This window comes from Astyanax mexicanus, chromosome 17 (genome assembly GCF_023375975.1).
Source record: "Astyanax mexicanus isolate ESR-SI-001 chromosome 17, AstMex3_surface, whole genome shotgun sequence".
Classification (NCBI taxonomy): domain Eukaryota; kingdom Metazoa; phylum Chordata; class Actinopteri; order Characiformes; family Acestrorhamphidae; genus Astyanax; species Astyanax mexicanus.
The window spans coordinates 18,557,841-18,581,926 of record NC_064424.1 but is presented as its reverse complement, the minus strand read 5'-3'; the positions used below and the strand labels follow the sequence as shown (position 1 = coordinate 18,581,926).

The following is a 24,086-nucleotide window of genomic DNA, read 5'->3' as shown; positions in this document are numbered from 1 at the left end:
CTATATCATATTGTATACAATAATAAAACGTAAGTTTTGTTTTGTTGCAGTTGTTTATTTTAAATTTTTTTGTCATATCACCAAGAGTATCGTTTCGTGATGATGCCATGAAATATCGTGATATTATTTTAGGGCCATATCGCCCACCCCTACATAAAGGCATCTGTTTTGAACAGATGAAGTGGCATTTGGGAATGTAAGTCTTTACTGTATTATATATATTTTTTATGTAATGGCTAGCCCTAATTTGGAATATGTTGCCAGTCTAAATTGCAGAAATGGATGTTTATTTGCACATGAAATTTATACAAAAACAGTTTGTATAATTTTTTTTTTTTTATATTGTCAAAACCTTTTCTGATTTGGTGTGGTGTGTGTATATATGCTTTTTTTTGTAGATATTCTCTCACCATTTATTCTTGCTTCAGCAGAATGGCAAAGTTTCAGCTTCAGTGTCAGTCGTCTGCTGCTATAGATTTTCCATCCTCTCAGCATTGAATTAACCACTTTAGAATGTTATGGATTAAACAATTTACTGTAACTTTATTCAGTAGTTGTCTCCATATTGATGAAACAACCTTTACAACCGTATTTCAGTTCTTTTTTTTTATTATTGTTACTCAATGGTGTAACCTTTTTTTTAATTGTTTGTGGTTCTTAAATTTTCCCAAAGCAGCTCTTTTCGAGAGATTACACCATAGACTGTATATAGCTGGACAGAGCATCGTCTCTTAAAAGTGAAGCCACCACAGGTCGGGCGCCCCCTGCTGTTCAGCTGCAGAAAGCTGTGTAACTCCACCCATCCCCATAGGTTTCAATGGCAAAACAGACAACTTTCAATCACGTTTTTTTCTAATATACTGTAATTCTACCTCCATTATTTAAATGCAACAGCTAGTGTAACCTCTGCTTATATTGTCAATTTTTTATATCCCCACAGAATTCGGTTTTTAAAACTTTATTCGGCTCTATTCAAAAAAGGTGTGGTTATGGTAAAAGGGCTGCTTATGGGCGGGACCAATAACAGACCGTCAGCTCCGCTCCGCCCCGCTCTGCAGTCTGTGACCGCAAGGCAGCCCTCAGGGGCGGGGTTATTTAAATGAGTAGGCGGTCTCTCCACAGCCTTTCTCCCTCCTCTGGTCTCTACTGCGCAGACTCTGGTCTCTGAATCGTCAAAATGGCGGAAGATTTTGGCTTCATTTTCATTGAATGAATGGGAACGGCGACACGGCGTCCATCTTTATATACAGTCTATGGATTACACTAATCAGTTCAATTGACATCAGTTGCTCGTAAAGCTTCGTTATTGCGCTCTTTTTTTTTCCAATCCAGTCTTTTCATTATGGTTCCTTTGCTATTGAATTTTCAGAGCCTTGCTTGAATCTCACTTATGGGGAAAATGAAGCAGCAATAGTGCCTCCCATAACATTTACCGTTGTTGAGTTAGTGAATGGGCTTTAAAAGCCCACACGAGCAAGTAGTCACTGATTTAATGGGAAAAGAAAGCCGTTCCTGAAAATTGCCAACTTGCCAGCTAACACTTTATTTTTTTTTTCTTTTCCTCTTATTCTTCTCAGGGGAGGTGGTCAAAGTCAACATGTGGAGGATGCTCCTGTGCGAGGCCACAGCTGCTGTTATGGCGAAGGGCTTTGACATATTGGGCCTCAAACCGGTCCAGAGGATGTGACCTCGTTGTTGCCTTGACCACAAGCTCTTTTTGCCAACAATAAATGTCCGGTTGGATTTTATGGTAAAACGAATAAAACCCAAATGACTCCTTGTAAAGACCTGTTTGGCTCTGTTTAGCATTTTCTTCTCATAAATGTCATGATACCCATCCAAAGACTGAGGGACGACCTGCCAGAGCTGCCAGTCTTGATTCTTCACAGCTCGTAAAATCAGAAATGTACAGAAAAAGACCATTACAAAAAGATTTACTGACGTTTATAACTTTTCAAAGCGCAGCCTAACATATATATATATATACCTGTATTCATGTCCATCAATGAGTACAGATGAATGAGTTGTTCAGCTGTGGCACTGCCAAAACAGATTTTATTATTACAGATTTATTGGCCGTAAATACCATAGAACTACAATGCAGTGCAGCAGAAACGAAAAGCCTTTGGGTTGTTATGAAAGAGATCTAGATTATTTGTGTGCGAGTTCTCTTTCCCTTGATTTATTTCCTTCCAAATAAAGACCTCAGACTCGCAATTATTTCATTTTAGATAAAGTAATTCAGCGAGTATAATCTTGCTTTTTCTTTATTTAGGCTTTAAGATTAAACGAATCGTGTCTGATTAATGTAGTGTCCTGGCCTGATAATCAGTATGGAGATTAATTGGACTGATTTTTCTTACTCGCAGGGCCTTTTGCTTGGTCTTTACTCTTTTGGATGTAACCAGCTCTTCCCCGATAATTTTTCGAGCAAGATCTAAATTATAGATTTGGGAAATGTACTAATTACTTACTGAAGTGCAGGTAAATGTGCTAGTTTGTGTGCTAGCTCTGACTCGTCTTTATGCAGTTCTTCACCTTGTGCAGCATAGTGTAGTCTTTCATCTGTGTGGTGGTATTATTTAAAAAGGAAAAGGGACTTACTTATTGATAAATATTTAATGATTTTTCCATTTACAGTTTCATGAATGGTATTTTCATGGTCTTGACACAAACAATAAACTAGTGCAAAAATGTTGAGTTTCATTGAAAAGTTACTTCAAAATGTGAAACTCGTTTATCATATAGATGTGTTAAGAACAGAGTGACCTATTTTAAGCGTTTATTTATTTTATTACTGATTATTATGGCTTACAGCCAATAAAACCCCCCCACAAAGTTTGAATATTATATAAGACCAATTTGTACTTTTGGCAGTGTGGGAACTGTACCAAGTCCTGCTGGTAAATAAAATCCGCATCTCGATTTCGGACATCCTGCTCATCAGTTTACCTGATCTCCTATGCTTTTGGACTATGGAAGAAAACATAGATCTCCACCCAGAAAAGGACTTGAACCTAATGCCAAGCCCAGACTACACAACATTTTCATCCCTCACGATGTTCACTATGTCAGATTAAGCCGTTATCTTCGTTTCGTGTCGTATTTGAGAGACTGGCAACACTAAACGTTAGTCACCGACCAATCATTGTTCACGTCCTCAAGTGAGTTTGTAGGTAATCGCGTGGGAGGAGGATAGCATCTGACGATTATTGCTACAGAAGCGCTTTACGTGCTCAGAAACACGCAAAAAAGAAGAGACTGTGGGGAGGACATCACATGCTTTTTGTACTCCAGACAGAACTTGAGGTATGGTAAAGATCTAGCCACTTAGGTTTCAGTGCCTGTAAACAGAATCTCATGGATGAAGTAGATTATTAGATTATTTTTCTGTTTCTCTCGTCCAGCAGACTACAGGAGCACCGTCCTGCTTTCTTTTCCCATCTTTACATCTGTGCGCCACAGAACACTCTTCCTATTGGTCAGAGTCAGGGAGCAGGTCGCGGAGCAGCATATCAAACTAGGCGATAAAATACAACAAATTGTAACATGTTTGTCCTTCTGTCAGACACTCCGACGGCGTCACTCACGTCAAATTACTGCTTTTTAACTGTGTCACACTACACGAACCTTTGTCGCTCGCAACACTGAAATTCGTATTCGACGCAGGCAATCTGTCGGCTCTAATAAAATCGGGTCAAAATCGGGCTAAAATCATGTAGTCTGATCTGGGCATAAGATCCCAGCGCTGGGAAGTCCTAAGCAACCATACTGCCAAAAAAAAAAAAAAAAAACGAAATGGAACACGCATGCGAGCCAAACAACCAACCAAAGGCTGTCTATTTGCAATAACATTTGAGTTTATTTAATTCATGAAGCATACCATCAACAGACAATTGATTTGACCTTACATGTCCCAAAAGCATAATATTGAGTTAATGGAAAAGAACGTGTGGAAAGGTGCTGAAAGTCCAGTCAAACCAGTAAAAAAACTGTGGTTCAACCATAAATCGGACATTTAATAGTCATGGAGTTTAATCAGGTGCCTTCCAATGTGTTCAAATGTGCAAAAATGAGAGATTACGACCTTTTTAGTTTGAACATTTGCAGAACAAAACACTGCTTAGACTTTTAGTTCAGGTTTATTAAAATGACAAATACATCTCTGGAAAAAAAAATAAGATTTTTTAAATCAGTTTCTCTGATTTTGCTATTTTTAGGTATTTATTTGAGTAAAACAAAAACAAAAAAGTCTTACACACTGCTTTTGGACTGAACTTTATGCAATTACCGGTGCAAAAATTCAAGCAGTTCAGATTGGTTTGATGGCTTGTGATCATCCATCTTCTTCTTTATTATATTCCAAAGGATTCCAATTTGGTTAAATCAAAGAAACTCATCATTTTTAAATGGTCTTTTTTTCCCAGAGCTGTATTCTCATAGTTGCATCCAAAAGGAAGTGTTACATTGCAATGTGTTTGGAGGCAAAATAAAGCATCCAACACGTTTTAATCAGGGATGGGTCTGGTGATGGGACTCATTATAGAAGATGAATACCTACCATTCATGACAGCCTAACACGACTACCCACCAAGTTTCATTTCTGTCTGTTGATTCCTTCTGGGTGCAACTACTTTTTTTAATATACATTGGACACATTGGATTTGCTGTTCAGTAGAATGAATTAGCTTAACAGGTCTTATACAGTTGGGTAGTGGTTATATATAAAATATAAAATAGCTCTTCAGTAGTTAAGGCTGCTTAATTTTTGGATTATACTATATATATATATATATATATATATATATATATATATATATATATATATATATATATATATATATATATATATATATTTATACTTTATATATATATGTTTAAATATAAAATATCTCTTTAAAAATTAACAAAAGTCAATAAAGCTTTAAATTATAATTTTTTTCCATCATCATAAAAGATAAAACAAAATGGAATAAAATGACAAATTACAAAATCTCTCTCACACAAACACACACACACATATACACAAACAAAACACACACCTCTTTAAATATGTACAAAGACATGGAGAGTGAAATGTAGTAACTGAAGTCACTACAGGCTCTTAAGTCAACAGCACTGAAACATTGTGCATCGTAACGTGCCAGGTCACATCCCCCCTCAGATAGAGGTGTTTAGTTTGATCAGACACCCTTTCAGACACTCTGGAATAAATATGTGAATGTTACAGTTTCCAACACAACAACATGCCTGCACGAATCAGTGTCACAGTCACTAATGTACAAAAGAAACTCCCTACAGCGACGCGCCTGTCCCGAATCCGCGCGTCTGTCATGCTTTGAAGTGACGCGGCGGAGGCAGCTCTATGTACAACAACGATGTAGGGACCCACTCCTCAAAGAAATAGATTTTTCTTCACATCCTTCCCATTCTTTCTTTTAATGCAAAAAAAAAACGGAAAGAAAAATGAGCGAGGCAAGAAAAGAAGTGCTGGAGACAACCTTTGCAATGCATTAGTCCGTGGAACAGCCCTTCAAATGGGATGAGACGTTTCATTACTCTGACAATCTCCCTTGTCAGTCTTGATCAAGCCAAGTTAAGTGGCTCTCCTGGAACATCTCATCATACTGTTGTTGTTTCTACTCTGCAGGCTGAATTGTCCCCGCATTTAAAATGCCTCTCTTTTGGAACAACTTCCGAGTCCCCCGAGTTCCACTTTTTTTCACACTCTTCCAACTGTGCAGCTCTTGCTGGAGTTTAGCTGTTGTCCATTTCTTTCTTTCTTTGGAAAAGTAGCTCAAGCTTTTGCACGTCTAGCTAATGTCAATTCCTTTCTTTGAAAAAGCATCTCTATAGCTCCAGCTTTATCCATTTCTTTCTATAAAAAGTAGCTTGAGCTTTTGCATGTTTCACTTCGGTTAAAAAAAAAAAAAGTAGCTCTATCTCTTGCAAGTCCAGCTTATCAATTCCTTTCTTTGGAAAAGAGTTGCTCTAGATCTAGCATGTCTAGCTGTAGTCCATTGATTTCTTTGGAAATGTAGCTCTAGCTTTTGTACATCCAGCTTTTGTCCATTCCTTTTTTTTCTTTGGTAAAGTAGCTCTAGCTCTTGCATGTCTGGCTTTATCCATCCGTTTCTTTGGTGAAGTAGCTCTAGCTTGTGCTTTCCTTGCTTTAGTCCATTTTGTTTCTTTGGAAAATAGCTCTAGCTCTAGCCCTAGCTTTAGTTCATTCATTTCTTTGCAAAAGTAGCTAGAACTTTTGTACATCCAGCTTTTGTCCATTCCTTTCTTTCATTGGAAAAGTAGCTCTAGCTCTTGTACATCCATATTTTGCCCATTCCTTTCTTTCTTTGCAAAAGTAGCTCTAGTTCTTGCATATCTGGCTTTATCCATTCATTTCTTTGGAAAAGTAGCTCTAGCTCTTGCATGTCCAGCTTTTGTCCATTGTTTTCTATAACAAGTAGCTTGAGCTGTTACATTTGAAGCTTTTGTCCGTTCCTTTCTTTGCAAAAGTAGCTCTAGCTCATGCATGTCCAGCTTTATCCATTCCTTTCTTTGAAAAAGAAGCTCTAATTCTTGCACATCCAGCTTTATCCATTCCTTTCTTTGGAAAAGAGTTGCTCTACCTCTTGCTTGCCTAGCTTTAGTCCATTCATTTCGTAGCAAAAGTAGCTCTAGCTCATGCATGTCCAGCTTTATCCATTCCTTTCTTTGAAAAAGAAGCTCTAATTCTTGCACATCCAGCTTTATCCATTCCTTTCTTTGGTAAAGAGTTGCTCTACCTCTTGCTTGCCTAGCTTTAGTCCATTCATTTCGTAGCAAAAGTAGCTCTAGCTCTTGTACATCCAGCTTTTGTCCATTCCTTTCTTTCTTTGCCAAATTAGCTCTAGCTCTTGCACATCCAGCTTTTGTCCATTGTTTTCTATAAACAGGTAGCTTGAGCTAATACATTTGGAGCTTTTGTCCATTAGCTCTAGCTCTTGCACATTTAGCTTCGGTCCATTCCTTTCTTATTTGCTGAAAAATAGCTGAAAAGTAGTTTCGCTCCGGGGATTGCCGAACTGTCCGTGGGCCAAGCGAATCACCTCACCCTTCCCAGAGTCCGCGATTCACACCCTGGGTTCTTTGCTCTTGGGCCTGAAGGAGTCCCTAATTGCCACCAGACTGGAAGAAAGCAGGTGTCCACCAACCTTATTGTGCCACTCTGGAGATCGGCCCCTGATAGAGATAGAGATAGAGAAAGAGAGCAGAACAGAGTGAGTGCAGGATAAATAACAGGGCTGGGACTCTAGGCAGACCATCACAGAGACATATGGGTCGCGAGAGCCTCAGACAAAGACTGGTTTACTTTCAATTTCCTCCTCGGCTAATGAGATCGGCCCCATTAGGCCTGCAGACAATGTTAAGCAGCTCTAAAAGGCACAAATAAACACAATGTTTTAAACAAGCTGCCACTGGCTTAAATGAATGCCACGACAAATTATTCCTCTACCAAGTGCAATTTCGTCTTTTTTAAAAAGTGTTTTAAGAGGACTGTGAAAGGAGGTCGAGCCGAGCGTAATTTATGGCCGTGGATGTGCTTGTAATTAACTTAAAAACAGTCAAACAGTTGTCATCCAGATGAATTGCAGAGCTTTGCACTGAAATGCTGATGTGCAGAGTAAAGGCCCTTTCACACTGAGTGCAAGTTTTTTCCGGACATAGAAAAACTAAGTATTATTTTTAAAGTTTTGAAACCTTCGCACAGAGACTGACATTTTGTTCATTGCCCTGTTAACGGCAACACATTAAAACATTATATAGTTATTAATCTGGAAACTTTAAGCACAAGTTAATCATTTAACCAAGTTTGGTTTAGCTAGTGCTAAATGACACTGACCTAACTGTACATTTAATTACAGAGAGTATAAAAAATCTAAATTTAATTGACTCATATGCAATAAAAGTATACAAAAAATCAATGTACTATACATGAAAGAATTTTCAAAAACGATCTTTAATATTGTGATATAATATTTTTTTCATATTGCCCAGCTCTATCAGTGCGTGATTACATACACCAAGGTGATGGCTTTTATCCTGTTATGTATTAATATCTGAATTATATCGTATTGACAGAAATGAACACATACAGTGTATTGTGAATAAATTTTGGTTATATCATTCAGCACTAGTTGTAGATTTTATTGTTGTTGATTATCACTTACAGCCACTGAAGTCTCAAAAATCCATGTCTCAGAAACTTAGAATATTATATTATAAGACCAATTGGTACTTTTGGCAGTTTGGGCAGTCATTATGCCAAGTCCTGCTGGAAAAGGAAATCCGCATCTTCTTAAAAGTTGTCAGCAGAGGGAAGCATGAAGTGCTGTAAGATTTTCTGGGAAAACACTGCACTGACTTTAGACTTGATAATATAACACAGTGGATCAACACCAGCAGATGACAGACATGTCTCCCCGAACCATCACTGACCATCAGTAGATTTTACATTTGAAGTCTAGTGATGGTTTTGAGAGACGTCCTATGCTGGTGTTGATCTACTGTGTCCTGTCAAGTCCAAAGTCGGTGCAGTGTTTTCCCGGAAAATTATACAGCACTTCATGCTTCCCTCAGCCGATAAGTTTTATGAAGATGCAGATTTTTATTTCCAGCAGGACTTGGCACGCTATATAATATTCAAATTTTCTGAGATACTGACTATTGGGTTTTCATTGGCTGTAAGCCATAATCACCAACAATAAGAGAAATAAACACTTAGTTTTACATAGTTTTGAACTAAATTACTAAAATAAAGTAACTTTTCAAGTATATATTATTTAAAAAAAAAAAAATGATGATAAATATGAAAGGATCTTAATTTACCTGCTAGCTTTTCTCGCTCAAAGTGCAGCAGCCAGTGTGTACATTGCTTGTTTCAGACCAGAGCATGGCTTGCTTTGCTTTGGCAGTAAAATGGAAATGGGAGCAATGCAATCAGAAAACAATATATAGAATTGTTTCCTTTACATCCCCCAGACCTGTCTTCTGGGTGTGTGCCCGCCAAATGAAGCCGGCGCAGTATTTTTCAATGATTGTCGCTACATGTTTTCGCCGTCACAGTACATCCCCGGGTGTGCGTCTCAATTTTCTCGACAACTCTTTCCGTATTACTGGCTCATGTTTCATTGATTCTCCTTCAAAATTTAAATCTGCCGGAGCTTTCACTTCAAAAGAGCGGCGCGGGGAACAAATTGATCACCTACGGAAGTACAGGGGAAACAGTGTAGCGGAGCTATTTGTCTTTTTTTTGTCTTTCCATCTCTTGCTTTGTTTATTGTTTCATTCCTTACTTTAGACTCGCGATACTCACCCGGTGTCAGTCCGGCAGAAGCGAGTGAGTCGTGACCTTTTGGCCCCCATCGGCTCCACCAGGAACAGGCAGCAGAAGACGTGGGCCATAACGCCTCTGGCCTGGATGTTGGGGCGTTCCACTGAAGTGGATGCCGCAAATAGGGGCCCTGATGAAGGATCAGAGTTCCAGGTCCTGCAGTTGAAGAAAGTCAAGTTTACTGTAAGTGTGAGTCGAGCTGAGGATTCTGCATAAGCTGCAGTGCTGGCTTATTGAACTGTGGGGTGGCTCGCGCTCAGCCGTAGCAGTAGTAAACAGGATTACATGTGAAATGGCGGGCGTGTCATGAGTTGGCGTTGTCGGGGGATTTTCTCTCTATTGCGCTCATTTGTCACAGAATAGGCCAATTAATCCAGGATGAGACCCATGTCAAGTCTCAACTGGCGCAGTGAACTTATCATGCTAGTCACCTAGTCTTCACTTTTCAGTGTTGTCGTTCCGTTAATGCCGGGATTAATACAACAGAAAATTACCTTCTCTGTGCGAGAACACAAAAGCTCTCCTGGTGACCTCCTTTGATGAAGAAGGCTTCTTCAAGTAAGCAAAAGCTCCTTTTTGTTTTTTGTTTTTTTTTAGCTTATTGGCTGAAACCACAGCCATTTTTTTCTTTTTTTATACGCTAAATACACAAATGCGACCAGAGTAATCATTTACCAGTGAGGAACCTTTAGGACTTTAAAAAGGGCTTTTTTTTTTTAAATAGAATTGTGTTTGTATTTGGATTTGTAATACTTGTAATATATCAGAGGTTGGCAATAGATGGCCCACGAGCCAGATGTGGCCCACAAGCATGAAACATCTGACCCATGAAGGTTGTTTGAACTATAATGAAATAATAATAATAATAATAATAATAATAATAATAATAATAAATAAAGTGCTTCTCTGGTGAGCTTTTTTTTTTTTTTTTTTAGTTTCCGCCCGTTCTCATTTTTCCACCTGTCCTTGTACTTCCTATCTCCTTTTAAGGGCGTTTTTTCCCAAGGCATTTTGTGTCCCAATTCACTAGCTGATCTGTTGAAATCTGTTGAACTGTCCACATTGTTATCAGTGTGGCTTGTTCACATAATGATCGCAACCTCCTAATGTGGTAACACAGGTTGCCCCCACAATTAGCCCATTGTGGCTTTATGATGTCTATCAAAATATTTTGCTCACAAATATGTGTTATTTGCTGGAAGGTGAATCTCCTCAAACCACTGAGGCCTTCACGGAAGTTGTTTATTTAAACTGAGGCAAAATTATACACAGCTGGACTCTAATAAATAATTTACTGACTTCTGAAGGCAGGATTTTATGCCTCTACAGACTTTTCCACCTTCACAAACTCCAACTCCCAGTCATTTGTCTCAACTAACCAATTTGTACCTGATTGTTTAATCAGCCTCACCTCCTGTGTTTTGATTCATTTCAGGTGTTTTTCCATGTATATAAACTTTCTTATTTTTTCTCTCTGATTTTGTTTTGCCGGATGTGTTTTGACCTGGTTTTGACCCCTTTTTTTGTCTTTTGCTGATTGGATGGTTGAGACACATGACTGAGAGGTGCATTATGGGCGGTGGAGTTTGTAAAGGTGGAAAGGTAAAGTCTGTAGAGACATTAGTATGTGTGACACTTTTCTCTAAAACTCATAAATTTGGACTTATGTTTTGTCTAGGCTTTTTTTTTCTGATTTTGACTTTTGCTTGTACTCAGATCACGTTTGTTGGTTCAGCTTTGATTATTATAGTCACTCCTAATTTTTACTGCAAGCGTATTAATCAAAAATAAATACTTGAATACTTTTGTACGATTAAACGTTTGAAAACCAATCATTTCCATTCCATTTCACTGTTCTGTATATTATGTGCTACTTTGTGTTGGTCTATTACTTTAAATCTCAATACCATACAATTACATTTGTTGCTGTAAAATGTAAAAAAAAAAAATCCCTTTTTGTAGAGTTATTTTTATTACAGTTTCAACTTTTATTGGCTAAACTCAAATGGTAATGGTCTAACTCAAATGGTAAAGGTTCGCCACTGCTATTGGAGTAAAGACAATAAAAAATAAAGAATCAAAATCAATACAGCTGTATCTGCACCTTCAGATCAATATATCGTCCTTCTGAATCATGACCCTGGAAAATGACCCTTGTGTAACTAGTATTAATACCTCCTAGTAGCGCTTAAACACATACAAAAGAAAAATCACTCGGGGCCAGTAAACGGCTCATTACCTCAGCAGCACATGCTGCAGCGGTGGCCGAGCCCCAGCGGCCTGCAGGGTGTACTGGTAGACCTCCGCATCCTTGTCCAAGGTCTCCACCACCTCGCTGTGCAGGAGGTCACCCTGCCACTGCCCATGTTCCCACAGGACGCGCTGAAGGACTTCTTGCTGGGGGGCATCCACTTCCACCGAGCCTTTCCACAACAACAAGGGGTATGCGTCCTCCACCTGCAGGAGAGGAACTGTGGTTACCACCACCTCACCTTCCTGTTCCCTGGAAACACCCGAGGTCCCTCACACCTCATTTGGCTGACTTTTACCAGGATGTTCGGAACAAATAAGCTCTCACCTTTTTAAATGCCACGTCCACGTGGTCGAGGGTCGAGCAGCTCACCCAGCCTTTGGGCTTCTCCCGAACCTCCCTGAGGAGCTGCTGTACTGTGAGTTCTAGCCGTGAACGCTCCGATAGGTCGGCCTCACCGCTGTGGAGAGGAGAGCCCAAACTTCCGTCCACGTTGAGGGCATCTTCAGGTAACAAGCTAGCGTTATGCTCCTCCCAGTAATGTGGCATCTGTAAGGGAGAATTTGGAGGAATGAGAAAGTGGTATTTAGGTAGTGTAGGTAGTTTTTAATGCAAGATAAAAATAAATAAATGAAAAACTATATATTTTTTAGTTAACAATAGGTTAGAATTCTAATCTTACTAATCTTTCTAATCTGGGATGCTGTAATCTTGCAGTTTCTGAGACTTAAAAATTGAGGAAACTCTTGGTTTTCCATTCCTAGGGTGGTCCTGATGAGTGCCACTTTCATCACAACGTTTTTAAAGGTCTTTGTGACTGCACTTAACCCTTGTGTGGTGTTCGGGTCTGTGGGACCCGTTTTCATTTTTCATCAAATGATACTAAAAAAATATTTTTTTCTAACTCAAACTCATTGGCATTGGCTCATTTTTTGTGAAAAACATATATCAAAACACATTTTCGATAAACACACACTGTACACCCCCCCCCCCCCCCCACACACACACACACATTTATATTACATACAGTATGTTTGGCCAAGGGCTAATAAACATTGCTTCATTTGTAAGTTAGAAACTAAACCAATTTTCTACTCATATCTTGAGTTTAATTCGTTTTCTTTTAAATTTTATTAAAAAACTAAAAAAAAAAAGAGTAGCACTTTTTGAAAGAAATGTAACATAAGAAAGGTAAAGGGCAAATATTAACCACGTAAGCTCTTTATATTGCTTGCAATTTAGGTGAAGCAAGCATGTGTAAAGCATTTTAATGTAAAATTGCTTAATTTTGCTGAATTAAATACAAGTAACAAAGTAAACGGGTAACAAAAAATATGAACACCACACAAGGGTTAAGGATACTTTTAAAGTTTGTACAATTCTTTGGGATTTTTTTGACTGATTTTTTGACTTTTTTTCTTTACTTAGTTGAGTAGTTTTTGTCATAATATTAATTAGAATATTATTTTAAAAATACTACTATCTCTACCTCTTTACAACTTCACAGCTGTTAAATCAAGATCAGCCAAGACGTGCAAAGCTGTCATCTAAGCAAGAGGCGCCTACTTTAAAGAATCAAAAATATAAAACATATTCTGGTTTAACATTTTTTTGTTTACCATACAATTCCATACCTTTTTCTGCATAGTTTGGATGGCTTTTGTGCTAATCTACGATGCAGAGCATTTTTAAAATAATGAAAGAAACAAAACAAAACACAGAATTTAAGGTGTGTCCAAACTTTTAACTGGTGGACTACAGTGGGGAAGGGGCAGTGGAGACAACTGCCCCTCTGGTGCCCCCACGGCTAAAAAAGGATCACTAAATTCTCTCTTTAGTGACGAAAAAGAGCCTTCCTTGAGCAGAAAATGTGATAAAACTTGCACTAAATATTAAACACCTGCAAGCTTAGATATTAATGTACAAATGTACATTTTTTCACGTACTAATTCAGGTGTTCAGTACTAATTCAGCTATATCAGTACCCCCTCCTTATCTGATATAACCCCAGTTTGCTGAGTCTGATTGAGCTTTGCTGCTGCAGTGCTCTGAATGGTGGGGCTGGTGAACAGGCAGTGCTCCACAGAGTGAATTGGTTTTTGCATTAACAGTGTAGCAAAATGAAACGCAGAGGCAAAAAGTAAGGGGGAAAAATCAGAATAGTGCCAAGAAGCAAGAATGAAAAAAAGTTTCACAGCTAAACAGCTGAACAGGTGGACAGTGACAAACTGTGACAGGAACTTAAATAGCTAGCATGCACTTTAATAATACTAACTGCCGCGATAATGTCACATTAACGCCTTTATGCCCTAACCTTTATTATAATGAGTGAGTGAGTGAGTGGAGATAAAATGTCCAGATTTATGAGAAAAAAAAGATTGGAACACAGGTTGCGCCCACACAATTAGCCCACAGTGGCTTTATGATGTCTAGCAAAATATTCTGCTCACAAATGTATGCTTTTTACACAGGTAGCAACAGGTTTTGTTTCTTAACAACACTGATTTTGCTGCAATCTTCCTGTATTAATATCTACACGTTTATATAGTTGTCTAATACAGGCTGTTGCCTACTATGGAAATTTACGCTGCATTCCATTTTAACGCAGATATCGCAATGTCCAAGTTTCAACTATAAAATGTCAATTGGAACACCCCCACAAGTTAGATTTCTGACTCGAAAGGCTGTAAAAGTCTCCCCAACACTGAGGTTAGAATAACTGGTGTCAATCGATTAAAATTTTTCATCTAATTAATCACAACAGTATTCTGTCATTAATCACATTTGTTCTTCTTAAGATGCAAGTTTTTAAATGGATATTTAGATGTTAATCAAAGAATGAATGTAAGAAATGTAAAATGCAATTATTTTTATTTTAGTGGTGTCAATGAAAATACTAGTATATACTTGTAAGCATGACAAATTGGTTAGAAAAATGTATTTTTTATTGTAAAAAATCTCAGCTTGGTTGTAAGGATTTCTGAATTAGAACTTAATTTGAGTAGGAAATGGCGATTTCACACCTGTAGTTCTTTTCTATGGTCTGGATCAGTTGATAAGTTTGTTTACTTGGAGCATCAAAATGCTCACCAATAAACCACGCAAGCGAACTGTCTCTGATTGGTCAGCAAGAAAATAATAATCGAGAACATTGTGTTCCAGCGCGTATATATGTTCAGTGAAAAACTGCTTTAACACAGAACTCTTAAAGATTTTTCATTCGGCTGCGGACAGTAAACGCTGTACTTACCATGCTCATGGTGTAAACAGCATGGAGCAGCAGAGACAGCATTTGTGCATAGCAGTATATTATCTGTCTTATATATCTAATTAAACTGTGCCTAATCAGCAGTTTAGCTCAATTAAAAAGAAGTATATTTGATAGCTGGCTCAAATTGAGGCCAGATCACATTCTTCCTACTAGTGAACCGCTCCAGAAAAAAAAATGCGCGTTGGGCGAGGGCGGGGCAGATTACTGCGAAAATTGGAGTCAAACATGGTGGTATAATTAATTGCATTAAAAAAAAAAAAAAAAGAATTACTGATTCCAAATTAATCATGTGCATTTACACTTTAATGTTGATAGCCCTAGGTAAAATCCTAATTCATTAGCACTTTATTTGTGTCATTAAATTTGCACAAAATATACCATATAATGATTTGTTATCAACTAGTTTGGCTAACAATGATAACCTGTGACATAAATGCCAACATTCTCCAGTAAATACGGTTAGAGGGCAGTGGTGGCTCAGGGGTTAGAGCACCAAGCCATTGATTTGATGCCCAACCAATGGTGTCAACTCTGGTGTAATGTTATTTGAAGCTCTGACATTCTAACTTAGGAGATCAATGGAATGCAGAACTTTTATGTTTGCACCCATATAATAAATCCAGTCCAGTGGTTGAAGCTATAATAAATGTAGTTTTTCCTTGGATATTAACACTCTGGATCTCTACTTACATCCCCTGAAATGGTATTGCCTTTGGTCAACTCATTTATTTAGTTACTTAGTTAATGTGTACGTTTTCTTTAAAAAAATATATTATCCTAAAATGACACCATTTCAAATTGTGACTTGGATTAAAAGCTGCTACTTAATTCATATTTCAGCATTCTGAAAATGCATTCCAAACACTCATATCTGTGAAAATCCCAGATTTGTCAGATTGAAAATACAATCATTAGTGCTAGCTCAGTGGAAAAACGCTCACAGTACCTGGAAGAGGCGAGTGCATTCATCCACCATGTGCTCCAGCCCCTGAGTGGCAGCCAAGTTCTCACTTAGATCCCTTTGGTCCGGAATTCCCAAGCTGTACTTCCTGTGGCTTGACCTGTGCCCGAAAAACAGGACATGTCATGAAAACTGTCATGGAAAGTGTTACGCTGCTAGCATGGTGACCTGGCTGTGATGCTCTGGGGATGCCCAAATAAGGATCATTCTTTCCTTTGAACTTCCTCTTACTGGAAGACTCTATGGAGAGTGTATTGATGTAACGAAAACAAAGAAATTGGGTCACTATCTGAATATACATGTATATTATATTTATAAGACTAAAGACTTCAGAGAAACTGAATTTTCCAGCTTAATCACTTTTATTTTTTTGTTCTGTCGTGCATGCAGTGCTGGCACTAGCCATTTGGGTGCCCTTAGCACAAACGCCCCCCAACTGTCCATTTTTACCTCTTATTACTCCAAAATGCTACACTCATGGATTTCATGCTGTTCAGTTTGATTTGCTGGTTTTATAGAACTCAAAAATCTGGTTTATGCGAAACCAAATGGACACTTTTCCGTGGATTTACTTCCCATTACTCCCAATTTCTACAGAATATCACTTAAAACTTATATCTTAAATGAATATGCATGAGGTCTTTATAATATTAGTTCTGTAATGTGGTAAAACTTTCTATTCTATTCTATTCTATTTTGGTCTATTTACAACCAAAAAAACGAAAAAAAAAAAAAAAAAGTTCTACATTTCCCATTCCCATATTTCAAATTCTTGCAATATTATTTCTTGAAACATACATAATAAATACTGTTAATATAATGAATAAGTGTTCCTCAACAGTCATTTGATAATCTTTTGATTTTCTTATTTAAAAAAAAAAATCTGGCCTGTATACAAACAAATAGGCATTTTTTATTATTTTACCTTCCCACTACACCAAAGTCCTACAATTTTATGAGAAAAAAAGCATTCAATAAAACTGTGGTTGACCTAAAGTTTTGAATTTTGAACAGGATGGAGTCAATATGAGAAATATTAGGTAAACATATGGCAAAGGGCCTCCAGTTCCTTGAAAAAAAAAATCAGTATGGAGATTGTGATGTCACCAATGCCAATAATTACTTTATTAAAGGGGCAGGGTTATCCCATTGATATTCTTATTAAAAAATCCAAACGTTAACAAAATATCACTTTTTTAAATTGTTATTTAACCACTTTTAAAATATATATAAACTTAACCAGGCAGCGTTACAGAACCCACCCCTACACCAAGGTTTAAAAAAACTGTATAAAATGAACAAAATTACTTTTATTATTAAGTTATTAAAAGGTTTAGAGTAGGGGTAGATTAATTCTGGTCTAAATGTATTTCCATTAAATTTACACTCCTTAGCTGAAGACACAAAAGACACTAAGTCTTTTATTATGATAAATTGCTTACTTTTATATTTAAAAGAATATTAAGCCTGTGGCACTAGTGCATCACTTTTTTTCCTTTCACAACCTAATAAAAAAAAACTCCCTCTATCCACCCCCCTTTTTTGTTCCAGTGTTCTTCCTCACAGAACTTCCTTGTGTCTAGTCAAGGAAAAAGATATCAATCTGAAGTGCGCCAATTTACAGCACTCCACCCAGAGCTCAGCAGGAAGGCTGAAGGAGCTAGCCGACTCCACAGCAGCTGGCACGCTAAAGATGGCGGGAGCTCGGGTCGATTGTGTCTGAATCAGCTGCCTGAATGCGTTTACTCTCTGGGGACTGGCTGTGACATCTCAACTTCCTCTTGTGGATGATATCATGCTCTTTTTTTCTCTAAACACAGCGCGAGAGGGACGAAGAGCACAGCAGGCTAATTGTCTATAGTGTCCCTGGTCTGCACAGCCAGCAGTCTTATATTAGAACTGAACTCAAAGCCTCACAAAAGTCCCTTGAGTGGCAAAAAAGAGACAAAGTACCTTTTTGGGTGCCCTTCTTGTGTGGAAATTGTGATAAAGTGCCCACTAGTGTGCCACTTCTTGCAATACATTATGATGATGTGCTCTATAAGTTGACATTTGCCAACAAAAGGCCAGAAAATTAAGATATACTAACAAAAACCGCTGGAGAAGCTGCAGGACCAATTTAGTGGTGGGCTTCGAGGGAGCAGGGGGGACAACCGCCCCTCTGGTGCCCCCATATCTACAAAAAAAACATCAGTAAAGTCCCTCTTGAGTGGTAAAAAAAGAGACAAAGTGTCTATTTGGGTGCCCTTTTTGGGTGGAAAATGTGAAAGGTGCATGATCATGAAATTTTGATAAGTTGATAAACGTCTTCAAAATAAGTGCGTATCATAGGTGCCCTATCTTCCCAGACCTTTAAACTGACTAGCTGTGACATCTCAACCTCCTCTTGTGAATGATAGTATGATCTTTACTTTCTAAACACAAAAGCAAGAGGGATGGAGAGCAAACCAGGCTAATCGTCTCTAGTGTCCCCGGTTTTCCTAGGCAGCAATCTCAGATAACTGATCTCAGGCTTGGATGCTAATGAGAAAATCACTGCCAAAAAAAATAAAAAAATCAGGACACAAACTGAACTTTTCCTCATTTCCTCAGAAGTGAAGTTCAAAGAAAGTTCTGCAATATTAACAATTTCTACAACATAACCCCCCGTTTTTCTTTCTGCTTCAAGCCTGCTCTTCATGTGAGTGTTTTGAAGCCATCGCAATGTATTACAAATACAATATCTCCCTTATCCGAGGAATGAAATTAAAGCCAGCTGTGGGACTATGCCAGTGTTACGTAAGTACTCCGCACACAGAAATGTGTTTCAAAACACTTGAGCTGGAGTTGGACCGTCCGCGGAGCTTGATGTAATCTTTATTGGGCAGAACTGCCCTAGAAATGAGCGCAATGCTGAAAGGACAATGTGGAACTAATTAGGGCACTGCTAGTAAAACAGATGTGAGGTAACCTGGCACTAGCTCAACATTATGCAATAACGTAGAGGGTTGCGTAATTCCTGGGATATCGGGCGAGATGCTGATCTCTCCGTTTCCCCTCAAAATACCTGCTGTTGGTGCTCTCTCTCTTGAGGACGTTGAGATGGAAGAGAGAAGGGGCCAGGCACACGGCGACATTAGTAGCCGTCATCTGGTTTTCTTCCATGCAGGCCACCACTTCTCGGAGGAAGAAGAGGAGGCTCTGAAGTGCCTCCCGGTTCTCATCAGGCAGGAGGAAGATGGCTGCCTGGGCGGCTGCAAACTTCTGGTCCTTTGGGAAGTCTGTGATGGATGAGGAGGAGGCTCAGAGTAAGAAAATTGCCATGGACAAGATGCGCAGTAAGCCAGGGAGACTGTTCAGTTCACTGGGTACATACAGTAAATACAGTATACTGTGTGCTGCAATCATTGGTGCATTTTTAGATAAGCAACTTATATGTAATTAAATAAAGGTAACAAACATCAAATTTATGGGTGCAAGATTTAGATCCTAATGATCTTTGGGCCCTCAAACCGCATGCCAGTTTTTGATGCTTTGCTACCTGAGGGCACGAAGATCACCAGCATCCAATACCAACTGTTGGCCTTGTCTGGCCTTGCACTCGGGAATTTTTCCAGAACCTCTAAGTCCTTTAATGGTATTGGGTCCTAATTTAGGGATTTATAGTGCACCGTTCAATTACGCATCACACAGCTTGATTAAGGACATGTTGATGTGTCTTTGGGATCGTGAGGACACAAAAAATATGCCTCGAAATGCGCAAAAGGTATTAACTAATTCTCTTAATTAATCATGGGAGTGTTTTGGACGTAACAAGAAATAAACCAATCAGTGTGCCGGTCGTCATTCCCTTTAAGAGCCAGGTGCACTCTGACTTTGGCACGTTTGTATCTTAACAGCGCAGTGCTTTTACGTGTCTCAGCAGAGGATACTAACCTGTGCATTCATATTGTGAAGGTACACCAGCAGCTTGAGGTAAGGAAACAGCAATGTTATTTTACTCTTTATTCTGTTTATTGTTGAGTTAAAAGTCAGGTTTGCACTTTGCATCACAGATCCAGGGGCTGTACACTTATAGGAATGGACTCTGATGATTGACTGTTGTCATGGTTTTAACCAATCAGCGGCACACCAGAGTTTTTGGCCACCAAAATAGCAATGCGCCAGAAATTTACCTGAACGCACCTGACTTCTGGACCACCACGCCCATCAGTGTAGATTTAGTTCTAAACTACGTTGCTGTTTTAATGGCACAAGTGCAAGGCGTAAAAATAGACCGTTTATGGGGTGTAAAGTAGCAAAGAGCATCATATCGCACCTTGCCCCGGATGTACGATAGGGCCCATTATGTTATGTATTGTAGATGGCAGGATATCCAAAATCTTCACTATCTTTTTGTAGATTGGTGAACCTCTTGGCCTCTTTTCTTCTGAGAGACTCTTTTCTGTCCATTCATGTAGGTTTCTTGATTTTTTTAAATATCACTTATATTTCCAGCCCTTTTTTTTGCTCTATCCCAATTTTTTTTTAGCTGTACGTATCATTGCACGCTGGAATTGGGGATCTATTTTAATCATAAAGCGTTATTGACGTTATCAGAACAATGATACCAACGTAGTAGTGGGTGTTTTCTTTCTACTAGTCTCTCAGACGCAGCAGCTTAGTACATGCTAATAAACATTCATCTATTTGAAAACAATGCAGTGTTTATTCGTGTCTGCTCTATGGTGCCACAATGGCACCAACTGCAGCAACAAACAAGACTACAATAGACTGAAGATATTTATAACAAATAGGAAAAAAAATACATTGGCGTGCATTATTGACGTTCATCACAATTTTTCACTGGAGTGAGTAAAATTCTTCTCATTTATGAAAAAACATGAAATAAATGTGCATTTAGATTTTTTTTTTACAGCTGTAAAAGTTAGGCCTGCGACTACTTACACTGGTAGATGTGTAGGAAGCTCTCGCACAGTTTGCTGGAGAAGACGGGCTCAGGTAGGTCTCTGAAATATTGTTTTAACATGTCTGCAACATCAAAGGCTGACTGGCCCTCGAAGGAAAATCCGTCAGGGTCCGCCTCCACCATGTCTCTCAGGTACTGAATCCGAGATTTGACCCCAGGCTTCCGGAAGAGGCCAACCTGTAATTTTTTAAGAATTATGTTAAAGGTCTCCTTCAGCTAAAATCCATTTTTTCTTGTTCTTTTTGTTTTGTTAGTTGTACAAGCATGCGGTTTTGCTGCAGCTCAGGAAAACAAAACACTGGGTGGATTTTTACTTTCTGGACCTGGACTACCCACCTCTGTGTGTTTACATAAGTTAACATAGGATCTCCGGTGGATTTCACGTTTTACAGAGACTCTAAGACTAGCTCAGTGGCTGAACTGCACTTAGCAAGGCATTACACATGTTGTAAAGTAATATAAGACATTGCAAAGTCTGATATTAGTGTAAAAAATCTATATTTTAAAACATTTCTAACTCCCTGCCTCGCAATGCTGTTAGCCAATTAGAGGTGATATGTTTGCATGTAAGAATATTCATATGCATATCCTACTCCCCAACGGGACTAAAGCACCATTATACCGGATCACTGGAGCCCTTTTTTCACAAAAAACGACTCACATGGAATTTATTCGTACTAGAGACCACAACTAGACATTTTAAAATGAATGAAAAAATGATGGAATGAGATCTTTATGAATAATTGTTCATTACAGCATTACTGAATTAATCAACATCAGCAGGAATTAAATAATTAAAATACACAATATAAGTCTAATGTATTAGCAAAATACAGCATTAGATGTTGAGTAGAGTAAGGGTTGGAACTCTGATGTTAAAGAACAGGAAATAGTATCCCATGTGTCCCATGACTTTTTCTATGTCCCTCAAAAGCAATCATGTTCCATGCATCTGACACCCACTATTGGGCCTTGCTTCAACTCAAACTTAAATTAAATGATAATTCACACTGCCTTGCCATGAACATGTTGGCCATGAAATTTGTAAGATTCATGGCTGAAAATGCTTTTTTTTTCATCCTAGGTGCTCACCTGATCCAGACATTCGGTCTTCAAGTACTCCATAGCTCTAAGAATGCTTGGAGGCAGAGGTTTTCCTGACTGCTGGACACTTTGGAGCAGAGGAACCCCAAACACCTTCCTGCCCTTGTGCTCAGAAGCTTTGGTTTTCCTGTAGACTTTGGGCACAGTCCTGCAAAAAACGAAAACATGACTCAAATATGACTTATGACTAAAATACTTTCGCTTAGTTTTTACACTTGAAAGTCCAGGCCAGAGTCAGAATCAAGGTTCCTTTGATCCGTTTAGTTTTGGTTTCACACTGCAGTTTATTGAGTGGACTAAAGAACCTTTCCTATGTTCTGTCATTATCACATTCTGACTACATCTCCTTATACCTGACACTGATTGTGTCAAGTGTAGATCATTGTCTTTTTGGCAAGATGCCATTCCACGTGTTTTGCTGAATTCTGTTTCCCTGCTAGAATTCACTTCCCCTTTATGTGCTTGCTACAGAATTAGCATTAGCATAACAGATTACCCTTGGATTCCTTATTTCTGTTCATAAATGTGGGTTTATCTACAGTTCTACAACAGATACAGGATACAGAAGTCACAAGCATAGACATTTTGCTTCTACACTGCTGCATAATACATGCACATGCAGGGAAGTCAAATTCTGGCACAACACCAGGTTTTTTTTCTGTATTGTTAATAAAATAAATGGATGACAATGGGCTGCCTAAACTTCCTGTGACTGGTCCAAAAGTCTGAACCTTCATCAAGAACCATCCAGAAAAGTGCTTTCACACTGCAAATGAACCAGACCATGGTTCAGTTTTGATCCTTTGGTCTGGACGGACTGGACTGGTTTGTGGCACTTCTGAAAAAAGCCAGCTCTGCAAAATGAGTTGAGTTGAGAAGAATCGCCAGTGCGCCAACTCTGTCGTTAAGTTTGTGAGTGGACATTTTTTTAAGAACGTTTCATTCGCCTGCTGAAGTAAGCACGGTGCTACCTTCTGAGTGTTTGAAAGCCTGATGAAACTGGCAGTAAAGAAATAAAGCAATTAACGTGGGCACCGCGGTTTTAATCCTTGAATACATATTGGCCTGTTAGCGAAAGGCTCATGATAAATTTCAGACTGTCCATTTCATTCAGTGCAGCCCAATATTGATTTACATTCTGCAAGGCCTGTTTTCATTAGCCAGAGAACTAACTGCCATGGTTACAAGCTGTGTAGCCGAGGAGATAACCTGACAGCAATTTAAGGGCCGCTTCTCATTATTTCTATATAAATCAGGTTCAGGCACCTCCAGATAAAACTTCACAGCCAGTCAAATCTCGGTCCGCAGGAGCGAGAGCGACCCGGCCGAAACTGGATTCGCAAATTTTCATACAATATGGTTCCCCTTGATAGCGCTCCTTTCCATTAGCCCTTCATTTCCAATCTGGCCTAACACACTTAAACATCAAACTCGGCTGTTCAATTAAAAACAATATCAGCATCCACCTCGTTCCATTAGCCTAACAATGTTCCACTGGTGCCTGAATGTGACTAAATGTTTGCATGTACGTAGACCCTGCTGACACTTCTTGTTGCTTTTGTAATAACCGGTAGCAAACATCGTTCTTCACAGATGAAAGGAAGAGTTTAAAAAAGGTGCTGCAGCAAATGCATGCAGCAAGAAGCATCAAGCAAAAACAAGATCTGAAATCAAGCGCCTTAATTCGTCTACAAAATTGGCAACGCCGAACACCCAAGCATCAAGCAATCAATGGGAGCTTGTGCATTTGCGGGAGTGTGTTATGGGGTGGAGTGGGGATCTTGAGAAGGTTATTTCTTTTGTAGTTAGCTCAATGGTTGTTAAAACAAATAGACCAATTACTCTGCCCTCAAAAAGTCAATTATGCTGTTCTTTTTTGCCTTAAGCAATCACTTTTACTCCAGTTCAGCACACAAATGCATAATGTCAAATGGGTTATTAATTGCCCCGTGGGGAGCTATAGATGTACATCTGAAGTGCTTGTGAAAAGAGAGACGAAAACAAACAAAGAGTGAATAAAGGAAAGGGAAAATAAGAACTAGAGGCAATTGGTCATGTAGACAAGCCTACTGGACTGGGGTATCTGGTGATACAATATCTAAGATCAGCGCTATTCACCAAGTACTGATAGAAAGGAATCATTCATTCTTCATTCATGCTTTTCCTTTCCAGCCATTGGCC

At 38.8% G+C, this 24,086-nt stretch overlaps 2 protein-coding genes across 4 annotated transcripts in view; one reads left to right on the top strand and one right to left on the bottom strand.

The window, feature by feature from the left end:
- Positions 1 to 1,785, top strand: part of rars1 (arginyl-tRNA synthetase 1) — a 44,111-nt gene extending 42,326 nt beyond the window's left edge. Inside the window, exon 15 of the mRNA XM_022676250.2 lies at positions 1,578 to 1,785. Within this exon, the coding sequence (XP_022531971.2) occupies positions 1,578 to 1,687 (110 nt within the window). The 3' untranslated portion in view covers positions 1,688 to 1,785. The remainder of the gene's footprint in view (positions 1 to 1,577) is intronic.
- A 3,660-nt stretch (positions 1,786 to 5,445) lies between these two features.
- si:dkeyp-23e4.3 (rho GTPase-activating protein 7) overlaps positions 5,446 to 24,086 on the bottom strand; it is a 125,268-nt gene continuing 106,627 nt past the window's right edge. For 2 of the 3 annotated variants that reach the window (XM_007231705.3, XM_007231706.4), the window contains exons 7-14: positions 21,894 to 22,053; positions 20,780 to 20,978; positions 18,900 to 19,113; positions 15,839 to 15,953; positions 11,949 to 12,170; positions 11,610 to 11,827; positions 9,353 to 9,526; positions 5,446 to 7,218 (exon numbers count right to left, since the gene is read on the bottom strand). In XM_007231705.3, the coding sequence (XP_007231767.3) occupies positions 7,110 to 7,218; positions 9,353 to 9,526; positions 11,610 to 11,827; positions 11,949 to 12,170; positions 15,839 to 15,953; positions 18,900 to 19,113; positions 20,780 to 20,978; positions 21,894 to 22,053 (1,411 nt within the window). In that variant the 3' untranslated portion in view covers positions 5,446 to 7,109. The remainder of the gene's footprint in view (positions 7,219 to 9,352; positions 9,527 to 11,609; positions 11,828 to 11,948; positions 12,171 to 15,838; positions 15,954 to 18,899; positions 19,114 to 20,779; positions 20,979 to 21,893; positions 22,054 to 24,086) is intronic. The other variant, XR_007424978.1, reaches the window with a different exon arrangement.